Source organism: Caloenas nicobarica, chromosome 5, assembly GCF_036013445.1.
Source record: "Caloenas nicobarica isolate bCalNic1 chromosome 5, bCalNic1.hap1, whole genome shotgun sequence".
NCBI classification, from domain to species: Eukaryota; Metazoa; Chordata; class Aves; order Columbiformes; family Columbidae; genus Caloenas; species Caloenas nicobarica.
This window is the reverse complement of record NC_088249.1, coordinates 581,075-608,622: the sequence shown is the minus strand read 5'-3', so window position 1 is coordinate 608,622 and position 27,548 is coordinate 581,075. Positions and strand designations below refer to the sequence as shown.

General features: G+C 43.4%; 1 protein-coding gene across 1 annotated transcript in view; it reads left to right on the top strand.

Moving 5' to 3' along the window:
• Window positions 1–27,548, top strand: part of MDGA2 (MAM domain containing glycosylphosphatidylinositol anchor 2) — a 332,178-nt gene that overhangs the window by 281,478 nt on the left and 23,152 nt on the right. Inside the window, exons 11-12 of the mRNA XM_065635574.1 lie at window positions 5,281–5,429; window positions 25,715–25,892. Coding sequence (XP_065491646.1) covers window positions 5,281–5,429; window positions 25,715–25,892 — 327 coding nt within the window. The remainder of the gene's footprint in view (window positions 1–5,280; window positions 5,430–25,714; window positions 25,893–27,548) is intronic.

Below are 27,548 nucleotides of genomic sequence, written 5' to 3'. Positions count from 1 at the left end.
TTAGAAGTGAGCATATTCTGATCCCACCCAGAAAGCACATTACTGCTTGGAAACTGCGACTGAGAAAGGACCTCGTTCCTTTGTGCCACGCTAATTAATCACAGTCACGTCCGCAGATCGTTATTTCTTGAGATCTCGTATCGCGTCTCCCTGAAGTCCTATTTCAGACTTTCTTAGAAATTAATATGTAGCAAATTTTTACTACGATGATAGAGGACAGAGGGGGGACTCTCTTAGCCTGTGGCTGCTGCCCTAGAAGAGGGTCTGAGGGTTGGATGTTCCCCTGCCGATCTGCTGGGCATTAAGTAGAGATGCAGAAAATGCACCAATAATGCCCCAATAAATAAAAGCTGTTTGGCCTCTTGGAATTAAAGACAGGAGAAGGAAAAAATGCCGCTCACTGCCAATAATCACAAACCTCTGCAGTGTTTCTACAATTCAGGAGCTTCAGCAGGGCTGGGATGTGCTTGTGAATCCAGATGAATGTGAGCAAAGAATTGGGTGCTGGGTTTTTTTCTTCCCCTTGTGCTAAGCTGAGGAGAGAGATCGGTAAAATCCTGAACAAGCCCTGTGTGCCAGGGGTGCAGTTATCCAGAATTGATAATTGTAGGCTTCATATGCAGATGTATTCAGGTTGATGGAACAACAGTGACAAATGCAGCAGGATGTGTAATTGTGCTGGTTTTGCTGGGTGGCCTCCAGAAGAATACCAGGGGAGAATTCACACTTTATTTTAGCAGTGTAGTCTTCAAACACAAACATTTGGTCTGTGTGTTTATGCGTATTTGCCTGGTGCAGGAGCCGGCCCAGATGAGCAAAACTGCATTCGCTGTTACTTCTTCTTACCCCGCTCCCACCCACCCCATGCGCATCGTCCCAACCTTCTTTATTTTGCACATGCTACCTGTTCCGAAGGTGGAAAAAAAAAAGTTCAGTTAGTGATAGAGAGGAAAACAAACAATATACTCCACAACAAACTGTGTCGTGTATCCTCTCCCTGGCAGAGCCCCAAGCATCGCAGTTACTTGGATTCCAGCAGTGTGAGCACAGAGGGAGGGATTAATTAAAACTAGTACATGTTAATGGAGCTCTAAACCCAAGTTCAGATTGCCTTAACAGACACAAAAAAATATCACGGCATTAAACTCTCCTCCCTCGGGTCCTGCTGGAGCGGCACATCGGCGAGAGGCTGCGCTTTCCTGGGACGCAGCGCTCCTGCATCTGCAGAAGCGGCGTGCATCACGCTGCCTTCATCCCGCCTTCATCCCTCCACCGATGGCCGCAGCATGATGCTCCTCTCTTCAGCTCCCTCCTGTGGCCAAGAAGAGTTTCACCATTTTCCCCTACATAGAATCGTTTTGGTTGGAAAAGACTCTCAAGATCACCGAGTCCGACCGTTAACCCAGCCCTGGCACTGCCCCATGTCCCTGAGAACCTCATGTCCGTCTGTCCAGCCCCTCCAGGGATGGTGCCTCCAGCACTGCCCTGGGCAGCCTGTTCCAATGCCCCACAGCCCTTTGGGGAAGAAATTGTTCCAAGATCCAACCTCAACCTCCCCTGGCGCAACTTGAGGCCGTTTCCTCTGCTCCTGGCGCTTGTTCCTGGGGAGCAGAGCCCGACCCCCCCTGGCTCCAAGCTCCTCTCAGGCAGGTCAGAGATCAGAAGGTCTCCCCTCAGCTCCTGTTCTCCAGCTGAACCCCCAGCTCCCTCAGCCGCTCCCATCACACTTGTGCTCCAGCCCCTCACCAGCTCCGTTCCCTTCTCTCAACTCGCTCCAGCACCTCACGGCCTTTCTTGGTGTGAGGGTCAGATTCAAGGTGTGGCCTCAGCAGCACTGAGTACAGGGCACAGACGTGGGGTCCCTCCCAGTGCACCAAAATCTCTTTCAATGGGCCACGGAGGAGCGGCTGGTCCCAGCTGCCTCCAGTCAGCTCAGGCCTGGTGAGGTTTGGTCCCAGGGCCAGGCCGAGCTCTGCCTGCCTGTCCTGAAGTGGTTTAATAAACCCTTGAAGGCTGCAAAATCTGAAGGGTGTGGGAAGAAGGCCATTTTTGCTGCTTGTGCTTGAAAAGGGCAAATGATGTGACCAAGGAAACGCTTGCTGGGCTCGGAACAAAACAAGGGGGTTGCTGTCAAAAGGCAAGGCTGGCACGGCTATAAAGAAGAAAGGCAGGTCAAGGTAGAGCGGTCAGCCCCAAGGGGTGCCCAGTTGGGGTATGAGGGACAGCAGCTGCATGTGCCGCATGCTTGAGACATCTCTGCAGGTGGGGAGAATGCGACAACCTCTTCCAAGCGTGGCCAGGGCGTGACGCTGGCTGCCCAGCTAACCTGGACTGCAGGTGGTTTCCCCCAAGAACCTGCTGCCTTCCCATAGTCGAGTCGTACCCAGCCAAGGGCTGTTGCTGGGTCTGTGACGCCCTTCATCGTCTCTTCATTTCTCTGGAGGAGGCTGAGCTTTGCTGGCCAGCATTGCCTCTGGTTGGGTGGTTGCACGCGTGGGGTGTTGGTCTGGAGTCAGAGCAAATGGTGACGGTGACAGGGGACAGCTGCCAGGCCCGGGCAGCTCGCCTGCGTGTCTCGTAGCTCCTGCACCTCCAACGGCGACGTCTGCTTTCTGTGTGCTCTAAAACCCTGCCCAGCTTCCTCGTACTTCTGAAGTTCACCAGTTAAGGTCTTAATGTTGTGTTGTTAAATTCTCAGCATGTCCATTCACACCAGAAAGCTCTTCTGTTCAGAGGCCTTTAGAATAATGCAGCTCTTCATGAGTCCTCATTATTTCTCAAAAGGTGACTCTGTTGTTCAAGTGCCCATATTGTGACAAGCGTCTAATTATGGATCCTTTCTGTAGACCCCCAGAGATGACATTATATCCACCTGCAGTGGAAGAGGGAAGATTATAATTTGCATTCATTTGCTTTTCTTCATTATTTCCACTGCACATAAATAAGGAAAACAAATCTTATCAACCACAGATCCTCTTTTAATTTTTCTTACATTTCATTTTTTAAACCAGCAGTTTTTCTTTGCTGCTTTTCCTTGGTGTGTTATTGTTTGCTGCTTCAGCACCAGCGTGTCTGCTCTGGTCTGATCTAATTGAATGCATGTTTTTGTTGGCGAATTGGCAAAAATATGATCTCCTTTTTGCATAATTCAGATGATGAAATGTAGCATTGAACACAGCAGAGCCTGGTTTGTGTTTACCACACATCCTGTTTCTAACACCATTAAGCTCAAAGCATGGAAAATCCAGAGAAAGGAGGCAGAGCCGGGCAGGGCAAGATTGGACCTGTTCCATGAAAGGTCATAGAATCACAGGATGGCTTGGGTTGGAAGGGCCTTCAAATCTCGTCTAGTGCCCCCCTGCCATGAGCAGGGACATCTGCCCCAGCTCAGGTTGCTCAGAGCCCCGTCCAGCCTGGCCTGGGATGTCTCCAGGGATGGTTCAGCCACCACCTCTCTGGCCAACCTGGGCCAGGCTCTCACCACCCCCAGGGCCAACAATTTCTTCCTCACATCCAGCCTGAATCTCCCTCCTTTAGTTTAAAACCATCACCCCTCGTCCTATCCCAACAGGCCCTGCTTGAAAGTCTGTTCCCATCTCTCTTAGTGGCCCCTTTTAAGTCCGGAAAGGCCGCACTGAGGTGTCCCCGGAGCTTCTCTGCTCCAGCTGAACAGCCCAGCTCTCTCAGCCTGTCCTCCCAGCAGAGCTGCTCCAACCTCGGGTCATTTCTGGGGCTCCTCTGGTCGCTCTCCAGCAGGTCCATGTCCCTCTGATGTTGGGTGCCCTGGAGCTGGACACAGCACTGCCCAGGACACGGGTGGCCTCCTGGGCTGTGAGCGCACATTGATGGGTCATGGTGAGCTTCTCATCAACCAACACCTCCAAGTCCTTCTCCTTAGGGCTGCTCTCCTTTTTTTGAAAAAATCATTATTTTGTTTTGATGTTTTTTGTCAATCTTTGAATAGGGATTTGTTCCTTTTGTATGTGTCGGGCAAAAACTGGCGGTTAGCAAAGCTTCCTACAAATCCAGCTGTTAAAATCTGTTTCAAGTCAGTCTAAATCTTTTTGCTTTAAGAAACAGAAGCAATATCGCATTGTTGGTATGGCATGCTAAAGAAAGATCAATACAATATGACTTAGCTGATCTCTGTTTCTTTGGCACGTACTGAGGTGTGCTCTAACATTGTTTGACTGTAGGACAAACCCAGTGAGATTTCGGGGGGTATGTTGGATTATATGTACGTATTATAGTGGAGTGAAGTTCCCCCAAAGGGTTTGGGTGCAGCTGTAATTGTAGAAACCCCTGTCTCCACCACGTCTGCTTGTAGCCTTTATGGTCTCAACTTATTTGCCCACACAGAGATGCCTGGTGGTACATGAGCTCCAGCTATGGCTCTAGAAGGTCCTGGGTCTCCTATAGCTCTTATGGCATGTTGTCCACCAGGTCTAGATGGCTCAGCTACTCCACTGCATCTCAGATGCCATTACATGTCCGTAGTTAAGCAAACAGTTTGGTCACTGTATGTCATTTTTGTTATTATAGACAATTCACTCTTTATGGGATACTCTAGAGGATGCAAAGGTAATTTACATCTGAAGGTGTCACTAGTATTCATGGGTTTAAGTCAAATGGCATTCAAATTTAGCCAATTCAAGCGATGTTTTGTCATGTGTTCTGGAAATCACCCTTAGGTTTTTCACATAGTAACATTCTGGTGAAACAGTCACGTACCCGAGATGCACTGTGAGATGTTGCTTCCCTCTGTTGTGCAAATTGGTACATTCAGCTACTTAATGTCCCGTAATAGCGTGCACACCCGCGGTATTATGGAGGACGGCTTGTGTGCGTTTTCACTTGGGAAGCTGGAGAGCAGAAGATGTGATGAAGGCAGCAGTCGCTGGAAATTTTCATCTCGCGTTTCCAGCTCATGGATGTCGTTTTGCATTATTTGTGCCAGGTACAGCAGCTGTCACTGAGTCTTTCTCTGCTCAGCATAGTGCAGATTGGTGTGATATCTCTATTTGCCCACACCTGGGCCACGGATCAAACCGAGGAGTGAGTCAAGGATAAAGACAAACCATTGCCGCGAATCCTTTAAAAAAGCGGATGGAGGCAAATAATTCCAAAATGTGTTTCTGGAAGGCAATATTTAACGAAATGACTCAAGGCACTGGGAGAGAGGGCAGTTGCAGGCTGGGCATCAACACTTGCTCCAAAACCATCCGCCTGATCATCCTCTGGTCTCTTTGTTTTCCCCGTTCTGGTTCCCGTCTCCTACAGGCAAAGCCTACGCCCCCGAGTTCTACTACGACACCTACAACCCCCTGTGGCAGAACAGACCCCGCGTCTACTCCTACAGCCTCCAGTGGACCCAGATGAACCCCGATGCTGTGGATCGCATCCTCGCCTACCGCTTGGGCATCAGGCAGGTGAGGAAAGAAGTCTGTCCACGCAGGATGTGCCTGTTGAGTGCTGACCTCTCTGAGGACTGCTGAGCCTTTATTTTATATATTTTTTTTTTTTCAATTTTGTTTTATTTTCTTTTACTTTGTTTGCTTTTATTTCATTTTATTTGATTATTTTTAAATCTTATTTTGCTGTATTTGTTTTTTCCTCCCTCTTTTCACCCTTATTTGAGTCGTTAGAGTTGTTTCTCCTCCTTCTGGCAGGTTTGCTGCCATCTTGCAGAAGTAATCCTCTGCTGCTTGCCCATCCTGGAAACTAATTTGCACATTTGCAGCATGAAACACAGAGCTTAAAGAGCTGTTCCTCAGAGGCTGTGGCTCAAAATATGCTAGAAAGATTACATGAAAGAAACTTGCAGTGAAATTAAACTTTTTATCTCTCTGCATGTATCTTTTATTAGATCTTCCATGTAAATAGATGGATATAGGGATGGCTGTAGCTTTCCCATGGAAACACGTGGTGATCCCTGAGAATCAAAACATCTGTCTTGACCCCATTAAACCGATCACATTTGTGTCTTCATAGATTAAGCGTGAACTTTTCAGTGGGAATTGGCACTGCGAAGGAAGCGCGGGATCAACCCACTTGCAGAGGAATTGTTAAAATTAACGTAACCATCCCCATTAATTTACCCTTTAACAATTGCCAAAGAAAAATACCCTCTGTCTTCTTTGAAGGTTATTGGTACAAAGCTTGAGTTTTAATAGTCAATTAAAGTAGAAGAACCGCTCTGTGCATTGCTTAAACCCTCGTTAAATGGCAACACCTCTGCTTGCTCCCCTTTGCAGGGTGATCTTCCTACAGATAAATCCGTACAAAATCTCACAATTTGATGTTCTAAAGGCAGAATTTTTTTTTTGCTATAACACTTGTTTGCACTTCTGCCCCAAGTCTGTCCATGCCAAATGCTACAGTTGTGCCAAATAGGGAAAAAAATAGGGAAACAGGGAAAAAGTAAATTGTTTGGAAATAGTGCTGCTTGCTATGAAGGTCTCCTTGGCCACTGTGTCCACCTCCGAGTCAGCAGTTGGGCTGCCAGCCTGGACCTGCTGTGGCCGAAGGAAGATGTTTTGTTACTTGGGAAAATCTGTCTAGTGTTGGTTTGGTCTTGTTTTACGCTCTCACGTTGAGCTCGTTTTTCTTTGAATAATACCACGATTGATTGATTTAGAAAGTGTATGTTTGGTGCAGGGAGAAAGAGTTCGGGCATTAAGGCAGATTCTTGTTGATGTACATATATATTTTTGAAAATGCGAGTGCAGAAAGTATTTTGTTATCCTGCAAATCTCCTACTGGGATGACCTTTGCAAGGTGCCAAATAAATATACAATTTGAGCATGTTATTTATGCTGAATGGATGGGGTTTTGCTTGTGTAACTTCTGCAGTGGTTGTGGAAGTTGACTGGGACACGTGCAGGGAATGACTTTGGTAGCTGGGGGTGCTGTTCCTCCTTCACTTGGAGTTGGTCTCTGCCTGAATGTGAATCATTTGAAATGAAAATCAGTGACTTTTAGCAAATGTTTGTGCAGCTCTTTGTATCATTGGGCGTAAATCAGTTCTGTTATTCCAGGTACCCAAGAGAAATTATTAAATTAAAAAAAAGCATTTGCTGAAGTAAAAAAATATATAATGAATTTAATTGCATTAGGGTTAATTTTTTTTATTTCATTTTAATTAACTTTCAATTATCTATTTATATAATTATATACACTTACTTTAATTTCCTTGACAACACTCTCTGTCAGGTTCATCAAAACATCTTCCTTTCGTCTATCTGAAGCCACGTTTAAAATGTGAGTGATTTAGAACCTAGTGAACCATCCGGACACGCTCATCCACTATTGGAGTGATTCCCCCTGAAACAGGGATCATAATTAAACTTCTTTTTTTTTTGACACCCGCCAGTACTTGCTACCAGCAGATTGCCTTCTGAACTCTTTATGTTTAGGTAGTTTATTTGATTTAGCAATGGGTTTTGTTATTATTTTTATTTAACAATAGAAGTGGGGATGAGTGTCAGTTTTGCAGGTGGAAGCAGGACTCTGAGCAGCCCTTCTTGCTGCTGCTGTCAAAGTGATTGCTCTTAATCTTTATTTTAATCTCCTAATGCATCGTGGAACACTGTGTAGTGGATCAGTGTGTTGCTATCTGCTTCTGATTCGATTAACACCATTACCTTTATCTGATCAGTAAATTGCTTTTGCATCAAGAATGCTGAAACCAGAGCGCAAGCATCTCTTCCTCTTTCCCTGTGCATCGCTGCTTCACTTGAGACGGAATCCATGCAATATTTTGCGAATGTTTAGTTGACAGCAGGTTTAGGCTTGCTGAATTTTCTGTGGAATTGTTAAAGTCTGTAATATCGACAATATTTTTAATGTCATTCTATAAAAACAAGCATTTTTTTTTATGAGACGCAGAGTGGTTTAGCTCCGTTTTTGCATTTTCCAGGGGGTTGTAGAAAGCAGCGCAAAGGATGTGCTTAATAATGAAACTTTTCAAGGGCAAAGGAGCCTGGTAAAAGAACGTGGCAGACTAGGGCTTTTTATAAAAGACAAATTGTTCTGCTAGGGATAATTAGATTATACAGTGCTATAACAACAGGAAGGTCTCTCCGCTGGTTGGCACGTAGTGAGATTGTAGAGCTGGGGACATCTCTGCCCTGACCAGCTCAGGCAAGCAAAGGTTTGAAAAGTTTTGCTGGCAACAGGAACTGCTGGAGAGAAAATCCGGTACCAGAGTTGTCGTGCGGGCAGAAAGCAGGTGGGGCAGAGATGCTGTTCCCATGCTGCGGAGGGGAGGATGCAATGAAAATAACTCCGCTCTGTGTACGCAGCGGGACGAGCAGGAGGTACGAGGCGTTTCACCACGGATGCCAGCAGCAGGTGTTGTGCTATCAGGACCGTCGGGATTCTGTCCTTCCTTTGTAACATCGAAAAAAGTTGTTTCATAAACAAAACTGATCCGTTTAGGAAGTGGTTTGAAAATCTGCAATAACCACCACATTTCTATGTATGTTATCTGTATGTCTTTCATTAAGGTCATTTGATAGGCCTCCCCTCACCCTTTTATTTAAAGCTACAAGCTGCACATGCAGCACACGGATGGCGAGCAGAAGTTTGATCAGCTGAGTTTGTCCTGATGGCATTTGATGGATAATCCCTCCTGGGACACTCAGGGAGGGACGGGAATTATTTAGAGCACTTTGCTTTCTGCTTACGCCCAGACGCTTCTCTTGTTGCCTTTTAGAGATTCATTCTGTGCTTCTCATTATTTTTTAACAAGCAGAGGCTCTTTTCTGTGTTTCTAGTTGCCGCAGCACGTGGATGGTGGCTTCCTGGGGCTGGGTTTTCATCGGCTTTGAGGATGCTGAGCTGCAGGATCTGCCGAACCTGCTGTGATGGCGTGTGCATGGCTGTGCTCCTCTTTAATTGAACAGGGACAAATAACTCTTTTAAAAATGAGGCACTAACTAAATGGCCATGGAGTTTATTTGTTGAGCGTAAGAGCTGCTGTTCATGTGCTTCGATAGTGCTCGGAGCCCTCAAACACGTCCCTCCAAGGAGTTATTACAGATGTGGTCTTCTCCTCATGGGAATTTCTAGCTTGTTTGCTTAGGAAAAAAAAGCATTTAGTTGCCGAGACATAATAGCAAGGGAACGGGTCTGATTTGCAGTTCATGTAAGACCAGTCTAGAAGATTTTGGCAGGATAAAAGGGACTTGAAGTGGTTGGTCCCCATCCCAAAAGGAGGAAAGTCCTTGAGAACAGTGGATTCAGCCTATGATGAGTCCTGCTGCCAAACTTCGGCATAAAGAAATGTTCAGAAGGTGGCAGAGAGATACCACAATAAATATTATTGTGCTATTATATATTATAAAGATATATTGTCTACTCTTCAGCCAAAGGAAGCAAAGGTGACGTTATTCTTTCCACTACCGTGTGTTCTCCTGCATGTTGACCCAATTTAGGAAGTGCAAAGGTGGTGAACAGCTATGCTGGTACCGCTGGGTATGTGCAAGCACATCTGCCGTGCGATTTCCAGGTGCCAAAGAAGGAAGAAAGCATTGAGCCCATCCATTTTCCCCCCAGTTTTTGTGAGTTTTTTCCAGGGTGGCAATGAGAGGAGGACACACTCCTGATCCAAGAGCAGCATCATTCTGATACCTCAGAGCGTCAATAGGGATTTTCCCGCTGCTGAAGGGGAAATGTCAATACAGGTCTGAGGAGAAAAATAAGAGATGCATGGAGCCTAAATGAAAATCCATTTAAGATAATTGTGATTACCAGAGTCTTGTATGTTCAAAGTTGGAAATGAGGGATACAGCCAGAGCTGTATAGTCAAGAGGAACAGGTAAGAGTTTACAGTCACTTGTTGGTAGACAATGGGGCAACATTTCGTGCTTGAAGATACAGATCTGAAAGCAGGGTCAGAACAAATGAAGTTAATTAATCTCAGCAACCCCAGCCTAGTCACGGAGGGGTTCTACAGCTTCTTCTGCAGGACTGTGTCCATGCAGCGAGTTCGCAGCCTTTACCTGGCCGAGCAAGTCCAGTTACCTCCTGGACCTCCTGAAGGGCCCATGTTGTCTGTTGCAGTGACCAAAAAGAACAGGATTCTATTAAAAATACAAGGGCTTTTACATCTTAGTGTCCTCAGACACATGGGCATGTGTTTGCAGTGAATTCGGGCTCGAAGTCCACCTTCTTCTTGGTGGTGCTCCATAACCCAGACCATTGCGTGGCCCGTTGCCTCTGGGGGACCATCTCTTTCTGCAGTCCTCTTTCTCTGGGGCTTGCTTGAATTTTCTTAATATTCCTGGAATACAGCTGCCAGACTCCACCCTGTGTGGATCACTGGAACAGTTACACGTTTCTGTCGGATCCTTCTTCTTGTCACTAGAGTTAAAATAAAGGCATGTCTCACGCACAAAAGGATCATCTATTGGTAGGAAAGCATGACACAGGATGAATTTTTTTGGCATTTTAAGCATTGGTTAAAGAGAAGTTGAGAGAAACAGGCACAGCAAATGTTAGAAAAGTTCTTTGAGAAAAAAATGGAGCTTGGCTTAACGACATATCAGGGAAGCCAAGAAAGTCAAAAAGGGAGAGGGAAGGTCCCATTAGGTGAAAATGGAGTCACAAGAATAGAAAAGTGACTTTTTTCTGCCTATAGAGTGAAAATGGAAATAGATTAATGGCAATAGTTAATGGCAATAGTTCTGTATTTCGAATGAAAGTCACTTATGAGGCATTTATTTATTTTAGCACGCTCAAGGCCCCCCCTGATGGGCAGCAATTCTCCAGATGTTCCTCCCATCAGGATCATGGTGCTGTCATCGCACCGTCTCCTGCAAAGGGAAAGATGTTTGCAAGCTGGGTATTTTCATTTGTTTTGCTATAGAAAATGTAAACCAGCTATACGTCAAAATGTACATAAAAATTGTATTCAGAACCATTCAAAAATAATTACTCACATCTGTAGTAATTAATTTCAGGAGAGGAAATGGACTGAGAGTTGAAAAGGCCGATTCACAGTTATATTGGAATATTTCTAATGTTATTTTCAGGAAAAAAAAAAATTAAGCTGCTTTCTACAGAGGGAAATAAGCTGTCCCAAAGATTTCAGAGCATGCATTTCTTTTTGGAAGTCTAAACAAGACTTTGCTTTTTTCCCATTATTTTTGCGCTTGTCAAATGAGATAGAGTTTGGCAAAAAGAAAAAAAAAAGTAGTGCAACCTGCAAAGGCACATTTTTTATTTATGTTCTTGGGTTTGGTGAATTGAATTGGAGAAGCAATGGTTCTGGTTTACAATTTTCGGTTTGCAATACTGATACCTCCTGTGCTTATTCTTCACAAGACTGAGGCTTGAGTTTCGAAATAGCAAATTGAGGGCTGTCATTTGAGATTTGTACTAAATTCTTTTAATTGCCATTTAAAAATTGTTCCATCTCCCAGTTTTTTGATAGATTAGGCAAACGCCTTTGCAAAATTCTGAAAAAAAAAAAAGAATTCTTCTGATTGCATCTTAAGAAATTCAGAGGCGGAAGTTATACACAGAAATACAGCTTTTTCTGGCAGGTCCTGATGTTTTGACTCTGATCTGGTGGTACCTTCATTGCCAAAGATGCTCCTGACGGTAACTGCTCACCCTGGTCTGGGAGCTGAGCCGCGTGCCCAGAATAGCCTGTTTGCTTGTTTTGGAGATAAAACTAAACTCCCTTTCTTCACAAAAGAAAAAAAAAAAATCCACAACAAAAAATCAAGCAGAATTTAACATATTCATTTGATCTGAGCAGTTAGTGCCTGCTGGGACTGCCTTGTTTTGATTTTCATTATATAAGTATAAACTCCTGGTCTTTCATTACTAATTTTAATACCTAATTCATATTAACTTTTTTGTGTGTGTGTTTTTGTTTTGTTTTGTTTTTTTTTAAGGAAACAAGACACATAAGAATGTCCCAAAATTCCTGCCTGCGATTTCTGAGCCCAGCTCTTCATCTTGGTCCCATGCGATGGGGACCAGAGGTGCCACAGGCAAGGACGGTCCCACCAGTGCTGAGAAAGCATGTGGACCAGTCCAGGAGAAAGATGTAATTATGGAAAAAACTTGAAGGGTAGGATCACATTAATCAAAAAGAAAAAAAATATGGACCTGGGGCAGACTTGATGAATTCCCTGGGTGTGCAGCAAGCTCTGTGGAACCTCCTCCGGGGATACCTTGCAGTTCTGGGCAATATCTAATCTTTCTCTTCAGAGTGTCTGAGGCATATCTACACATTTCGTTGTGTATATCTATACATTGCAGGAGCCAGGGTTCTCTATTGCCAAGTCTCCTTGATTTTTGCCAAAATGGCAAAGTAATAATTCCCCAAAGGACAAATCCTGCACAGAGAGGAGCTCTTGTGCTTGAAGCAGTGATGTTCGCATAACCTGAGGCTTTCGTTGCGTATTTTCCTTGAGTGAAAAAAAATACGGACTTATTTCCACTGAATAGTATATACTGTCACCCAACATTGCCCTGTGCTGTAGCCTCAGCCTGAGCGTGGTGATCACACTCAACTTGCATTCATTCCATCTCGGCAGAAAAATCTGCACTATGGATTGATGACCGCTGACAAACGCGGCGTGTCGGTCAGGCTTTAGGAGGGATGCAGGAGAAGACAGAGTGAGCTGAAGAGCAGTTTAGTGAGAAAAATTCCTCAATTTGTTTTTGCAAACAAATTATTTGCTTGTTATCACGTTTAAACCCGTATGGCAGGGTTGAGAGTCCCTTTGCGATGTACCTGTGCGTGCACTGCAGCGCAGCCCCGGCTTTGTGCTGCAGCCGGAGCCTCGGGCGGCTCAATTGCACGAATCCGCCTCGTCACCCAGACCAGGATTTGCTTTTCTTCAAGTTGTCGAGCGGCGTGTGGGCACCTCTCCAGCAGGAGCTGGGCCCTTGATGAAAACGTGCTCCACCGACACTACAGACAGCAGAAGAGCAGGCGGGACGGGCTGTGTTTTCATGATGTTGTTGCATCTGCTGCTTCCGAGTTGTCTGATGAATGGCAGGAGTTGGATGCTGATCAGATCCAGGTCTAAAATGAAAAATATGATTACCTGGGAATATTTTTCGTCACCCTGTAAATTCCTGCAATGCAAGACCGTTTTTTTTAAAAAAAAAAAAGTGTAAATGACAGCAATGGCTTTCTTGTTAGTGTTCATTTCATATGTCATACAGTTTAGAAATATTGAATAATCTGCAAAAATGAAAACTAACAGTGAAACAGAGCAATGAAACTTTGAAAATTGAAGATCTACATAAAAATTATGTCATATGTCCTTAGGCAAATGCATGACAATTAAGAGTTGTGGGTCTGGCGTGCAGCATGCTTCTCACAGTAGCAAAATATAGCATAAATAAATATTTGAAAAGGCCTTTGAGCATTATAGAAATTTAATTCTGATGAATGATGAATCCTCTTTAGTGAAGACGGTTTAAGAGCAGCATCAATGCCTAAAAATCCATAAATAAGTTGCATAGTATATTGCAGGTACTCTAATAAAATATATTAGGATATCAGGATAAAACTTAGCAATAGCTGCACTTGCTCAAGGCATTGTTCCATTATCCCAGGAATTTATCTGCACCCCAGACACACCATGGGTTTCACTGCACAATACTTCATGGTGAAAAAGGTCCAGTTAGTGTTTTTCCTGTTGGCCAAGTAGAACCACAGAACAGTTTGGGTTGGAGGGCCCTCCCCAGCCCTCCCAGTGCCCCCCTGCCCTGAGCAGGGACATCTGCACCAGCTCAGGTTGCTCGGAGCCCCGTCCAGCCTGGCCTGGGATGTCTCCAGGGATGGTTCAGCCACCACCTCTCTGGCCAACCTGTACTGAGTATTGAGTATTCACTGTATTTCTGGTCTTTGGTAACAAATGCAAGCGCTCTTGTGTGGCAAAGGAAGCTGTCACATCCCTTAGCATCTCCCGTCTGCACTGGGATGAGCAATTCTGGCAAGCAGTAAAGGGAACGTTTCCCTTCGGAGCTTCCTCACCTGCTTCTAAGGCCACTCAGGTTGAACCTGCACATTGAGACGGTGCATGAACTCAAACTATTAAACCTGAGGTGTGCCTGGGTTCCCCCTAGCACTGCTAATGAGTGCACGTACAAAATGAGCGCTGCGGATCTTTAGATGTGAAAAATAAAAGCGAGATGAATTGTCTGCTTACCAGCGATCAAAGCTGAGACGTCCCCAACGTTAGTCCCCGTGAGCAGCTTTAACGACTCCGGTGCAGGACACAACCCAGTGCTGCGGACTCTGCAGACCCGGCTGCTTCTTGCTGCGATGTTCCCCTGGCTCCTGCCTCAAGGTTTCTGCAAAACCAGCTCTTCCCTTTGTGTAGTCTTACCTTCCTATCTGTTTTAAGCTGATAGATTAGGAATTGCAGATGTTTGCTAGACACTTGGCTGTTTTTTACTGGGCATCATCTTGCTGTCTCTCACCATAAATTCTGTCCTGACTGAAACAGTTGTATGTAGTTTAGGAAAAAAAAAAAATACAATGTAAACAAATACATTTTGCCAAAAAAAAAGTGCCATTACAAAACAAAACCTCTTTCTGTTCCGCAGTGATGTGCTGTCTCTGTTCATCCAGCTGAGGCCAGGGAGGATTTCTCTGTTTTCAGAAGTCCTGTGCAAATTTTACTTGCAGTTTGGAGATAAGACATGGTAAATGAGAATTAGCCTTTTTTTAATAACACGATTAGGTTGGCAATTCCTTAAACCCAGATTTTGCTTGTTCCTAAGTAGAGGATGTTTGCAGCTAAATCAGAGCATAGTAGCCAGTGAACATACTAAGTAAGAGCTTTTGTCAAATAGTGTACATTACAAAAATTATAAATCGTTGAGATGGGACAGATTTGTCTCTAGAGACAGCTCCTTCATCCATTCTTTTGCTGTTAGAGGATTCTTTATTCTCTGAAACATACATATGTTTAAATGGAATACAAACCATATTGCCTTTTGATAAGCAAATGAGCACCCTACTGCAGTGCATCTGTGGTTTTGAGCCGATTGAAAACATCACATTTACATTTTGAGAACTACATTAAACATCTAGTGGCTATTTCCTTTCCTCTCATGCAGCAACTGTCTTAAGCACTTAAGAAACACTTTGTTGAAACATTCATATCTGACAGTTGAGCTGTTATTTATTGGCAGAAATTCATTCTTACTTAAAAAGTTTAGCAAAATCAGTATGTTAACTTTCCTTAGAAATGCACTTTGGCATCATGTGCTTGTCTTATTGCATTATTGCTCGCTGATCTATTTCTGCAGACACTCATGTAGGTTGCTTAAAATGCAGCCTTGTTTTTCCAGTTCATTTACCAAGACAACCTCGCTTGTTCACAGTATTTACTACGCAGCGAAGCTCCAGCGTGTCATACTTTAAAAGGCTTGGGTTTGTCATCTTAATTGCAGCTGCAGTCATTAATTTATCACTGTGTAATTATTTTGTATGAAAAAAATAAGGTGGCTTTAGAAATCATAAGAAAATTAATTAGTTCGCTAGTGATGGGGGTTCACAATCTGTCATTCGAGATCCATCTGGAGAAGGTTGTAGGTTCTTGATCATGGCAATGGAGTTGTTGGTATAAAGAAGTCTCTAATTTAAACTTAGGGACTTTGATAACTTTATCCCTTGTTGCCCTGATAAAAATAATGCTCTGCCTGTTCCAGATAAACCTGCTGCTTCAGATGCAAAACCTCGTCCCTGCAGTTGGCAGCAAGTTCCCAACACTTGAACTTCAAATTTGATCTGTCATTGAGAAGGAATGAGAAAACTTTATCTGAAAACCAGCTTTAACGTGGGTTAATAATTAACATGCCTTTCGTGAATGCCCAAGAAAACAGGGATTAAAAATTGAAAAACCCTTTTGGTAGATGTGGAGCAGTAGGGAAGGAGCAGGAGAACCTGCACCGTGGGGGCTGGGAACAGTGCAGCTCCTGCTTAATCCCACAGACTCCGGTGGATTCAGCTGGGAGCCAGTTTTAAAGTCTTAAAAAGGATTCTCTGGGTTTATATGCATTTCAGCCTGTCTTTAAGGAGGTAAAAATAAGATATTGACTTGAATACAGTGTCATCACATTCAGGGTTGTGACTGATTTGAGTCCACCCGTTAGAGAAGTGCATGTTGTGACCCTTACCAAGAGCAAACTCATACGACCTGCTTTCAGTCCCTGGGTATTTCTGCTGTTTCCATTAAAACGTGGGCAGAGAGGATTAATTTCCAGTGGTTCAAGCCAAACATGGCCTGGTAGAACCTAACAGGGTTAGGACTTCATGTGTGATGGCAGTGATGAAGATACGAATTGTGCTGTGGGGAAATCAGGGCCATGCCTTACAACCCTAAGTGCATTTTTATTACCAGGCCCCACAAGAAGAAAGATAATTATTTTTTAAAAAGGTTTTTATACTTAGGCGATGGGTACAACACTTCATCTGTCATTAATAGCAGGCTGGTATTTGCTTCTTTCATTTAAATTGTGGAGTGACGATGCATTCAAGCTAATCGGCAATAAAACTGGCGTGTGCAACATCCTCAAAACACCTGTTCTGCATCACAGTGTAGCTCAGGGAACTATAAATCCCCCTGCATGGAGCATTTATGGAAAAAGCTGCATAGAAAGCAGGGAGTTTCCATTTCTCAGGGTCACCGTTGCACACAGCCTTTCATTTCTAACTATCCTGCTCAGCACTCGAATTGAAGGATGAGGACAACCTAGTGTGTCTTTCGTCATGGTGACTGCATAGATGTGGTCACCCTCTACTTGCTTCAGAAGTTGCTGAGGTCTGCCAAGATGTTGTCTGCACATAAGGAGCATTTTTCTGTCTCAGCAATGGCTCTCTGAAGAATATTCCAACATTAACGTATTTCAGCTTTGGATTTGGCTCTGGAATTAGTGACCCAGATTCTTCCAGTTTTTTGCATTTCAAAGCAACCTTGTCCATGTCCCCTGGTCAGCCTTTGGAGGTGGCCGAGACTCCTGTAGTTGCTTTCGTTAAGTGTTCAATGATAAAGTGAAGTTCAATCATGATGGTGCCTGAAGCTCATGGAGGAAATTAGCAAACTCATATAACATGGCCTGCATCAGGTTAGGAACACAGGCAAATTCAGTATTTTGTGCTAAAAGGCCACCGAATCCTGCATGTTGAATTGCCTGGACATTTTGTTGTATGTTTTCAAAGTGCATACAAACATGGTCCCAAATATCACTCAGCGTCTGTCTACGTTCTTGGTATCTGCCCAGAACAAATCCACTTTGGAGCTCACCATCAAGCTCTTGCTTCGCCGAGCACGTGCTCAGTTTTGACAGGGCAGGTGTGGATATTTTTGTGCTTTTCCGTACCGGTTCCCACGTGGGTGGCAGTGGTGGCTTCACCTGCAGCTCCCGGCGCAGCTCCATGCCAGCAGCTTGATGCTGCCCAGAACAGTTGTGGTGCCGTCTGGGCATCACGTGGAGGTGTTTCACTTCCATAATTTGCTTTTTGCCAGAGGCAGATTCAGGTAAAAGATGCGTAGATGAGGTTCTCAGGGACATGGTTGAGTGCCAGTATTCGGTTAACGGTTAGACTCGATGATCTCGAGGGTCTCTTCCAACCAAAGTGATCCTATGATTCTAGGTAGTTTTTCATAAGTTATAACAGTGAGTTCCAGGTTGCACAAACATTCAAGCAGCGATGAGCGAGCGCTTCCAGCTCTCTGGTATTTATTGCCAGCAGGATGAAAGCCAATGCGGCAGGCGAGACTTTCCCGGAGCAGACACAAAGAGCATGGCTCCCATCTCCGCGGTGGCTGCTCTGCTCCTCGGCAGGCGCCGGCCACGTTCCCCCCTAGAAAATCAACGACTCCGCTTTAAAGAACTAATAAAAAGTCAACCGGTACCTGTAAACCAGGGAGTGACTTGTTCCAACTTGTTATTTGAAAGATTAAAGTCCCTAGTTTTCCTTTATTTTCAGTCTACAGATGTCTGCGGTCCCAGTCGGTTGATAATGAGAAGGTCTCTTCAGGCAGCCCGGAGCAGGTCACTTCTCCGTGTGCTTCTTCCTGGGCACCGCTTGCCTTTATTGTATTTTTAACTTCTGTTTTCATTCAGTAGCATACGGGGTCAGATGTATTCAAGTATATATTATGTGCTTGTGAAGGGGGTTTCTGTGAAGGCTGCATGGCCACTGGCTGCACAATGGAGTATATAGTATTCTGTCCATGCCATAGCACAGTTCTCGTACCCAGGCACGTACAGGTATGCATCAAATTTGCTGCAAAGGAAAAAGTGAACAGGAATAAGGGTTTTTTTGCTTTCTGGTTAAATTATAAATTATACATAAATTAAAAATACAGAGTTTCCTTTTTGTACCTGTGTGTAATGTTGTTAAAAGCAAAGAAACAACAAGCTTCCAGCTATGAGATATCCTAAATTACAGTTTATGTAGCAAATGGACCTGAAGTGTCCTAATTCATGTCTTCAAGAGATGTTTTTTATAATAATTGATTTATATGGAAAAACAGAAGGCAGTGTATTTTATCTTCCAAAGTTTTTACCAAGTTGGTTGGTTTGTATTTTGATTTTACTCTGATCAAAGTGACCTCTTGCTTTTCCGGGATAACTTATTTCCCACCCTGCCTTTAAAACCTGAGATGTAATACGTAATCAAAGAGGACTTAACTGTTGGATCATCTGGCTTCCAGTTTTCATATGCCAGCTTTCCTTAAACTGTTCCTGTCCATTTCTTCTTCAAATATCAGGCCATACATTTGGATCATGGTCAGATGTTTCTGACATCTGAACCACTCATCCATCAATTTGTAGCCCATAAAAACTGCATCTATAACATTCTGCATCTTGGGACTTGGAGTTCCTAATTACTAAAGACTCAAGGTTTTTTAGTTTCCTAAAAAAAAGAAAGAAAGAGAAAATTTTTTTATGCTTTTGTGCATAGCACATAAAAGCAATTAAACAAAGTGGTAAGCCCAAAATGAATGGTAGGAGCAAATAGAGAATGCTTGTTAACATAATCCAGCAAGAAGAAAGTCAATTACCTGCCTGCGATTGTTCTTGTGGATTAGAAGTTGGCGAACTGAAAAATTTACTGTTAGATGTGATTTAGATACTCTGTTTTCAGGGCAGGAAAGAGGGAAATGTGCATATGAGAATATTACAAAAGAAAAGAGGTGTCATCAAGAGCAGTGGTACGTGATGCACAGTGGAAAATAAACTGATGATGAGCGTGGCAGAACCTGGGCTCGTTGGTTTTGCCTGAATTACAGATATTTGTCAGCGTGAGTCATTTCAGGGCCGTATAACTGTCCTTTGAAATGAAGATGACACAGGAGCCACCTACTTGGTGAAGTTTGTGTTCAAAACCAGATAGCTCTGACTATATTGCTGGGCAAAAGTGTTAAAGAGCAGCAGCCACTGGATCCCTGTAGCAGAAATAAGGCGAACACTAAATGGGAGTTTTCCCTCCGCAGTGTGCAGCTAGAAGTATTTACCGATGCACTGAACAGTGCTATTTTATATATAGAACTGCTAAAGAAAACTCTTTTATTTATTAAGGAAAATCAATTGTCGTTGTTGTTATAAATTGTAAAGAAATGTCTTTAAAGACTGCCACGGTTCTTTATGGGGGTATGCAGTACATTAATTTACATTGCATTCAGTTGTCATTAATTAAAGAGATGCTTGTCTGACCCCTTGAGTCAATGAAGAAATTTGTGGTTGAAATCAATAGACCAAGTACAATGGACTAAGGATGTGTTGATTTTTTATAAACAAAACTGTGCATATGGGCAATCAATATTTAATCATCCCACAGGATTAATTTCTCAAGAAATCTATGTGTCCAAGTCTTTTAGAAAATATAATGTTTCTCAACAACAGGCACAGAATAAATATCCTTTTATTGAGAGAACGGAGGAGACAGTTTCAGCCTCCTGCAATAAAGCACTGCCACACTTTTACAGTCCCCTTTCTCTGATGGCAGGGAAATACATTTTGCTTTTCTGTTTGCTTTAGGGAACAAATATTTCTAAATATTCAAAGGTAACCAAGAAAAAAGGAGCCCCTGTGAAGCCTTCTGTGCTCTGGATTGGCTGAATGTAGGTATGCTCTGCTAATTAATTACAGGTTAGGCACACAACAGCGCTAATAAATGCTCCAGAAACTAATGTGACTTTTCCTCAGTGCTTTACAAATATTCACAAACTATCGGAAAACTGTTGTTTCAGCTTGGTCGAAGTACATTTCCCAAAATGTATTTCATCCTTATCTTTGGAATGCAAGGGGCTTTGATTATACAAATATTTCGCCTTAAAAAGATACTGTTCAAGAAATTTCTGACTCTAATTTTAAATCTCTGGACACATGAATTGACGTGTAGGCAGATGTTTTACAGTTGTGTTGGCTTGTGTATTCTCCCTTTGAAGCATCGATATTGACTTTTTAATATAAAAAAGCACAGCCTGAATGTTAGGGAGAGGCTGTACAGGTGATTTTGAGGAGGAGGGTGATGTGGATTTGGCTCCTCTTCCCATCCAGGGGAGCAGGAGATGTCCAGATCTCTGGAGGCCGTAGGACAGAGCTGCAGGAGCAAGGGCAGAGACCCCGGGTGTTCTGGGTGCTAAAGGGACCCATAAGAAAGATGAGGACAGACTTTTCGGCAGGGCCCGTTGAAACAGGACAAGGGGTGATGGTTTTAAACTAAAGGAGGGAGATTCAGGAAGAAATTGTTGTCCCTGCGGGTGGTGAGAGCCTGGCCCAGGTTGGCCAGAGAGGTGGTGGCTGAACCATCCCTGGAGACATCCCAGGCCAGGCTGGACGGGGCTCTGAGCAACCTGAGCTGGTGCAGATGTCCCTGCCCATGGCAGGGGGCACTGGGGGGGCTGGGGAGGGCCCTGCAACCCAAACCATTCTGTTATAATTCTAGCAGTGAGTGATCCAGAGCTTTGGGTCCCTCCTACTTGGGTCTGGCTTGTGTTGTGCTGGGAGTTTAAGCCACCCTAAGGTGTTGTAGGAATCTAAATCCAATTTTTAGGGTGTCTGGGGAATTTCAGTGCTCAGCATCATGCAGACCTTCAAAAACATGGTGCCAGCAATCCCTTGTTTCTCCAGCTGATTGCGTGGCTCTCTGAGTCCATATAGATCCAACCTTCATTTTTTTCAGTATCCCATCAGCAAGTAAAGGAGCTCAACTTCTACATTTATTTTCAACAGTTTTGATATTTGTCAGCCAGGGGAAGCGGCTCCGTGGTGGTTCCAGCAGGAACGTCCCAGCTCCGGGAGCGATGTTTCCATCCAGCCAACTTCACTTCCAGCACCATTGTCCGGCTTATTTTCCTAACGGAAAGAGAAGGTTGAAAGCTGGATGTGGCGAAAGCTGTGCGGATATGGATTTTCTTAATTTATTTCTTCCACAGTTGAGCTGAAAAATCAGGCAAGGGGATTTTTTGTGTCAAACCTACTGACAATTTTGAGATGTCTGGGGTTTTTTTCTGGTTTCCATGGTAAAAATAAGAATTAGGACATAGCTGGTGTTGATTGCAAGGCAAAAAGATGCGTGTTGCTTCCTGTGGAGAAATACCAATATCCAGTGCTGGCTTAGGATGCATAATACTGAAATGAAAAATCAAATTGTTTTGCTTTCAGAATGAATAAAATAATGGAGCTTCTTTATTGATTTTGTTTGGGTGGTTGTAGAAAAGGGTGATAATCCAAAGCAGTACCTGAATTTGATACGAGTTCGTGACTAGTTTTGGTAATTGCAAACTTTGAACATGAAGTATTCATTATCAAAAATATTTGCTGAAGTCTCTGTTTCAGTATTGCTTTATCTAAAGGTGTAACAGGGAATATTTGTACAGTGCAGCACCATGAGGAATCAGAAGTACCTCTAAGCAAAGGCAAGATAACTTCAAACAACTGCCAGAAAGTCAGTATGAGCTCACACAGCTGGCAGCACGATATTGTTAATACAGTGCTCACAAATGTAATTGGCAAACAACATGTTGGCATAAACCATGTGGCTTAAAAAGCACTAATGATGTCTGTTTCAAAGAAATAATTAATTTTTTAGTGTTGAAAATTATTTCATTTTCTCCAGTGATTTATGTTTCTCTGATTCTTAATTTTTTGTGAAAGGGACAAACACAGTCATTAAATTATGTCTGGGGCATAGTCAGTTGTTTTAGTCTTCCGTGTGGTGATTGCTTGTATTCAACTTGATAATTTGCTTTTTAAAAAAAATAAAATAAGAAATGGAATCCATTGCAAAGAACAAACAATAATAATTACAACTGAATAAGATCAGGGAATTTTCCTTCAGAAGGACCAGCAGCCTTTGTGAGGTCTGCAGAGCACTTTCTGTTCAGTATATTTGCATCGCTTAAAGTTTTTGAGGAGTTGTTCGGGCAAAATAAAAAAAATACGCAGACCTGAGGTTTCTGTTGTGGACCAAATTAGGTGCATATAAATTTGTTCCCCATTTGTGAATTCTATAAATCTCTGCTTATCGTTTTCATTTGAAAATCAAGTATGTAATTCAGATTAAACACTCTGTCTACATTATAAAACTTTTGTGCCAGGAGCTGCACCAGGTCCCTTGTTGTAACCACTGTCTATAAAGATGTGGTGAGTTCAGCTCCTGGCACAGCTTGGTATGGTCAGAAATATTGGATAGAATGGAGCTTCTCGGGATTTTTTTTTTTTTTTCCCAGCATGGGAACAGGGGTGCGTGAATGAAAAAGTTTCTCTTTGAGAAAACCATTCTCATTTACTTTGGCTGTTGTTGCATTTTAAGATATACTTGAAGGACTTTTTTAAATGGCCGTGTTGAATTTAGAAAATTTCTAAGTCGTGTTTAATAAATACAGAACCAACAATACTTGCACATTTAAAACATAAGATTGTTTTGTTTGGCTGGCTGGGTGACGTGGTACCGTCACAGACCTTCACAAGGGCCTGTTTCCAGTTTCTCCCCTTAGAGCAGCAGCTTTTCTCTGGAAGCTCTTCCCAGTTGGCCCGTGCTGGGCACGGTGAGCATCCCTCCCCACGAGTCCGGTGAGAAGATCCATACGGGACAATTCCCCGTGCATCTCTTTAAAAATACAGTCTAAATCTTATCGGAACTATCTTCGCTGTGGCGCACTCATCTCTTTGGTCTCAAGGACAATGTTCTACTCAAGACAAGGCTTATCTGTTACTGGGAGGGCTCCCTGACAGCCTCTGATGGTGCCTTGTGCATTATTCACCATATCGGAAAGGTCCCGATGCCCCTTCTCTTGGTTTCTGCAATGTTTTAAATCATCTGTGAGCATTTAACATGGCTCATAATTCAATGGCTGCTGTACCTGGCATGCACGAGAAGCAGAGCCTTGTCCTGGCACCTTCACGCACTTTTCCACGCGTTGCATTGACCGTACGCAGCGTTTTTGTCACTTTTCTCCCGAGCACTCGTATTTCGGTGGATCCTGGAAGGTTTTTGGGGGTGGGAGCAGGAGAGGTGGCATAAAACCAGGGCTGCCGTGGGCAGAGCAGGGCACGGGAGGAACGGTTGCCCTAATGTGTGCTGGCGTTCGCTTTGTCGGAATTACACACGTGTTCTTATTCATGGGTATCTAGAGAGAAGGAGAAAAGACCGGATTTCTGTTCAACAACGTGTAACTTGGGTTTCATCATCTGTTTTGTTGATCTCAGTACTGAGGTACAAAGACCTGGTGTCTAACAGAATCTGTCAACCTGAAATTTTTGACGAGCTCCACTGGGATGATGTTCTAAAGACACAAGATAAATGCACGTATTTTCAGTGTCTTTATTACCTTTAATAACTCTTGGTAGTGTAGCGGCCTTGGGAAACCGCTAACAGAGTGAATTCCTGAAATAACGTCTCGGATCTGCTCTGCATTGGTCTGACTCAACCCTGCAAGGCTCAAAGTAGAGTAAAACACTGATTTCATGGCAGCAGAGTGAATCTGACATCTAGAGCTGTTCCATCATCCCAACTTTCTTATGAATTCCTCTTGCGTTTTTGCTTCGCAGTTGAAGTTTTATTTAATGGGCATATGGCCGTACTTGTCTAACATACTTTAGCAATAAAAGTATTGACGTCTCTATCCCAGTGCTATGAATTTAAAGCTCAGAGTCTGTTAATATTGCTGCAAATGTAGTTTATTTGGATGAAAAGTGGTAGGTTTAATGCTAGATTTCAGTGTACGTTTTTATTGCATCAGCAAATTAAAAGATTTTTCTGTCCTTAATAAACTCTGTATTGGTGAACATGTAATAGGTAAGAACTTCAGCGCACTGACAGGTGTAGTAAACTTAGTGGAGCATCTCAATTTAGTATCTCTGCACCTGTACGGTTGTCTTGGGATGCGTGGTAAATATCTAACGATTTTTCCTTTGTTTTCCACAGATAGTAACTGTAATAAGGCAGAGTATCTGCAAGTAATATTGCAATATCAAGTTGCTCAGCTGCCCAAAATGTGTTTGATTTCTGCTTATCTATAAACTAGTTGAAGAAAAGTTAGAGGCAGTGTGGCACTCTCTTTTTGTGCCGCCTTCTTAATTAGATTTGTTTTACTTTTCATTTCTTGGTAAGGCACAAAAATAAAAGAAACTATGGATTTTGATATTGAAAACACTGTGCGGTCCATAAAGCACAAAAATCTATGCTTTGCTCTTTTTTTAATAAAACAGCCTCTTATTTGCTCATATTGACTTCCATTGTTCTCTGAAATCCATCCATCTTTGAGACTACCAGGATTGCTGCTAATTATGCACTGAGGCCGTTAATGGCAAGCCTATTTCTTTCTCACTCATCAACAAAAGTGGTAAGTGCTTGGAAATCAAACTGCATTTCAGTTCTTCAGCGTGCTCTTATTGGCTGCCAGTGGTGCCCCAAATGACGGCCCTGAAACCTCGTTACCTCTAACGAGGAGGCAGCACCCAGCTCATGAGACGCAGCCGCCCCAGCCTGATGTGCATAGAGGCAGAAAACACGTTTGCCGCTGCAGTTGGCCAATATTATTTTAAAATCGTGGAGGGAATTGGGCTACTGGACGTGAGGAGCCCATTTACCTGGCCGGGTTTGAAGGGACAGCATTTGAGAACTCGTAAATTCAGCCTCAGTAAGCTGATGAAATGATCTGAAGTGAACAGTGTATTTTTTTGAGGAGGAAAAACGTTGTTTAACATTTTAACAAATGAGTTTGAAACATAAGGGTAGGTTTGCAAAGTTTAGACTCCTAAAGATGGAACAATTCGGTGAGATTTGAAAAATGCAACAGCATCTGCTTGGATGCTTGAGTGATTCCACACCATCGTGAACCAGGCGCTTCATCCTTTGCTGTGGTCTCTGGCGAGCATCAGAAATCCTCCTAAATTGAATTTACACTGCATTTTTCCTGCATACAGCAAATTTGGAGCACTGCAGCTGTTGGGTGCCCAAGGTTGGGTGCAGGACCTGCGCGGGCAGGTTGATAACGTGGAATTGCAATCTCTGATCTCACCCGTTCGTTACCGAAATGCTCAGTAGTGGGTTATTTCAGGGCGCTTCGCGTTCTTGCTGTATCTCTAGTCCTCTTGGGTTGTTGGAAGGATGAAGGAGGCTCCTGGGGCTGGTCTGTGTGTGCTCCCATTTGTTTCGAAGGTGAAGACATCTGTCCCAAAAGCTCTGACATTTGCATCCTTCTTTTGATTTTAGGCTGGACAACAGCGTTGGTGGGAACAGGAAATTACAGTGAACGGACATATTCAAAAGGGAGAATTAATTACCTACAACCTAACTGAGCTGATCAAGCCAGAGGCCTATGAAGTCCGTCTAACACCCATCACCAGATTTGGGGAGGGGGACTCAACTATTCGGGTCATCAAGTATAGTGGTAAGAAGATTTTCACGTACAAGGGAATGTGTGGCGGTACATTCTGCATCATTCTGTCTGCTGTACAGGGGTTGCACGGTGGGAATGGACGGCATGTCCTGCGAAAAATGCTGCAAAGAATGCTTGGGGGATTCCAAGAAAGACGGTTCTATGTAGAACTGGGTAGAAACAAAAATCTCCACCCCGGGAAATGTCTCTGGACAGCCAAAATGCAAAACCCTATCAAAGTTTCTGTGAAGTGAAGGAGAAAAATAGAACAAATTAATGTTAGCTTCATGAAATAGCTCATTTCAAGAGCTTGTTCTTACTTTGAAGGGCAATGAGTTTTGAAGAAAGGTCCACAGAACAAGTCACATTGTGAAGGTGTCAAATCGGTGTGTTGATATCATCAAAATAATTTTTTCCCCCAGAATGAACACTTTTTTGATAAGTTGTTATTTGAATGTGACTGTTTCTAGTCCTGTGCAAGTGGAAAAGGGCATTTATACGTTTTCCTCTAAAAGGTCATGCCTTGACAAAGATTTGTCCACTTTAATCTAACAAGAAAAATACAGTATTCTTACATCCTTCCATTCAGTCTCCCAGCATTACCAGGAATTAATTCCTAGAGCTCCGAAAAATCCCTCAAAAATACCTTTCTTAGAGTATTTATTTAAAGAATAACTGAATCACGTTTTTGTTATCTTCCGTAAAAATGACAACGAATGGGCAAGAGGCACCTTAGAGAGAGGGAAGCTCTACCAAAGATATTGTGCAGTTTGCAATGGGAAACAGCTGAGTGGAAAGTTTTTATGATTGAAAAAGGGACATGTGAGCCAGGTGGCAGATATTCGTAAACATGGAATCATGAAAGTATGAGTTTATCATTTAGAGACAGACTTTTTAGTAGGACTTGTAGTGGTAGAACAAGGGATGATGGTTTTAAACTAAAGGAGGGAGGTTCAGGCTGGACATGAGGAAGAAATTGTTGCCCTGAGGGTGGTGAGAGCCTGGCCCAGGTTGGCCAGAGCGGTGGTGGCTGAACCATCCCTGGAGACATCCCAGGCCAGGCTGGACGGGGCTCTGAGCAACCTGAGCTGGTGCAGATGTCCCTGCCCATGGCAGGGGGGCACCGGGGGACCTGGGAAGGGCCCTTCAACACAAACCATTTTGTGATGCTATCATGGGGAACCTTCCTAGTCTCACAAGACAAAAACCCTTTGACACACAAGTCACAGCTGGCCACATAGCTCCAATTGCTTCAGGAGCTGCATCAAATGATAATTAGTGCTATACAGATAGCTAAGAAAGCCTAAAGCAGCAAACCACATGCAGCAGAAGCAAAAGCAAACTACAGAACAACAATTACTTTCAAAAATCATTATCAAATAATTTAAAATAGTGAACAAATCTGAAAAAAATTAAATGTCTTGTGCATCCTATGTGCAATTCTTCATGATCAGTGATTAGGTCAGCCCTACTCACTGTTGTCATAAATTATTATCGCTGTGTTAATACCAAGGGAAAAAATTACATTGAGTAATTGTAAACATCAATTCTAAAGAACGTAGTTGCACATTGCACTAAATTCCAGTTCTGCTAATGATGGTGATGAATGAATCTCAGGTTTTGCCTGTTATAGGAAAGTGTTTGCTAAGTCCACATTTCCCAAAGCTC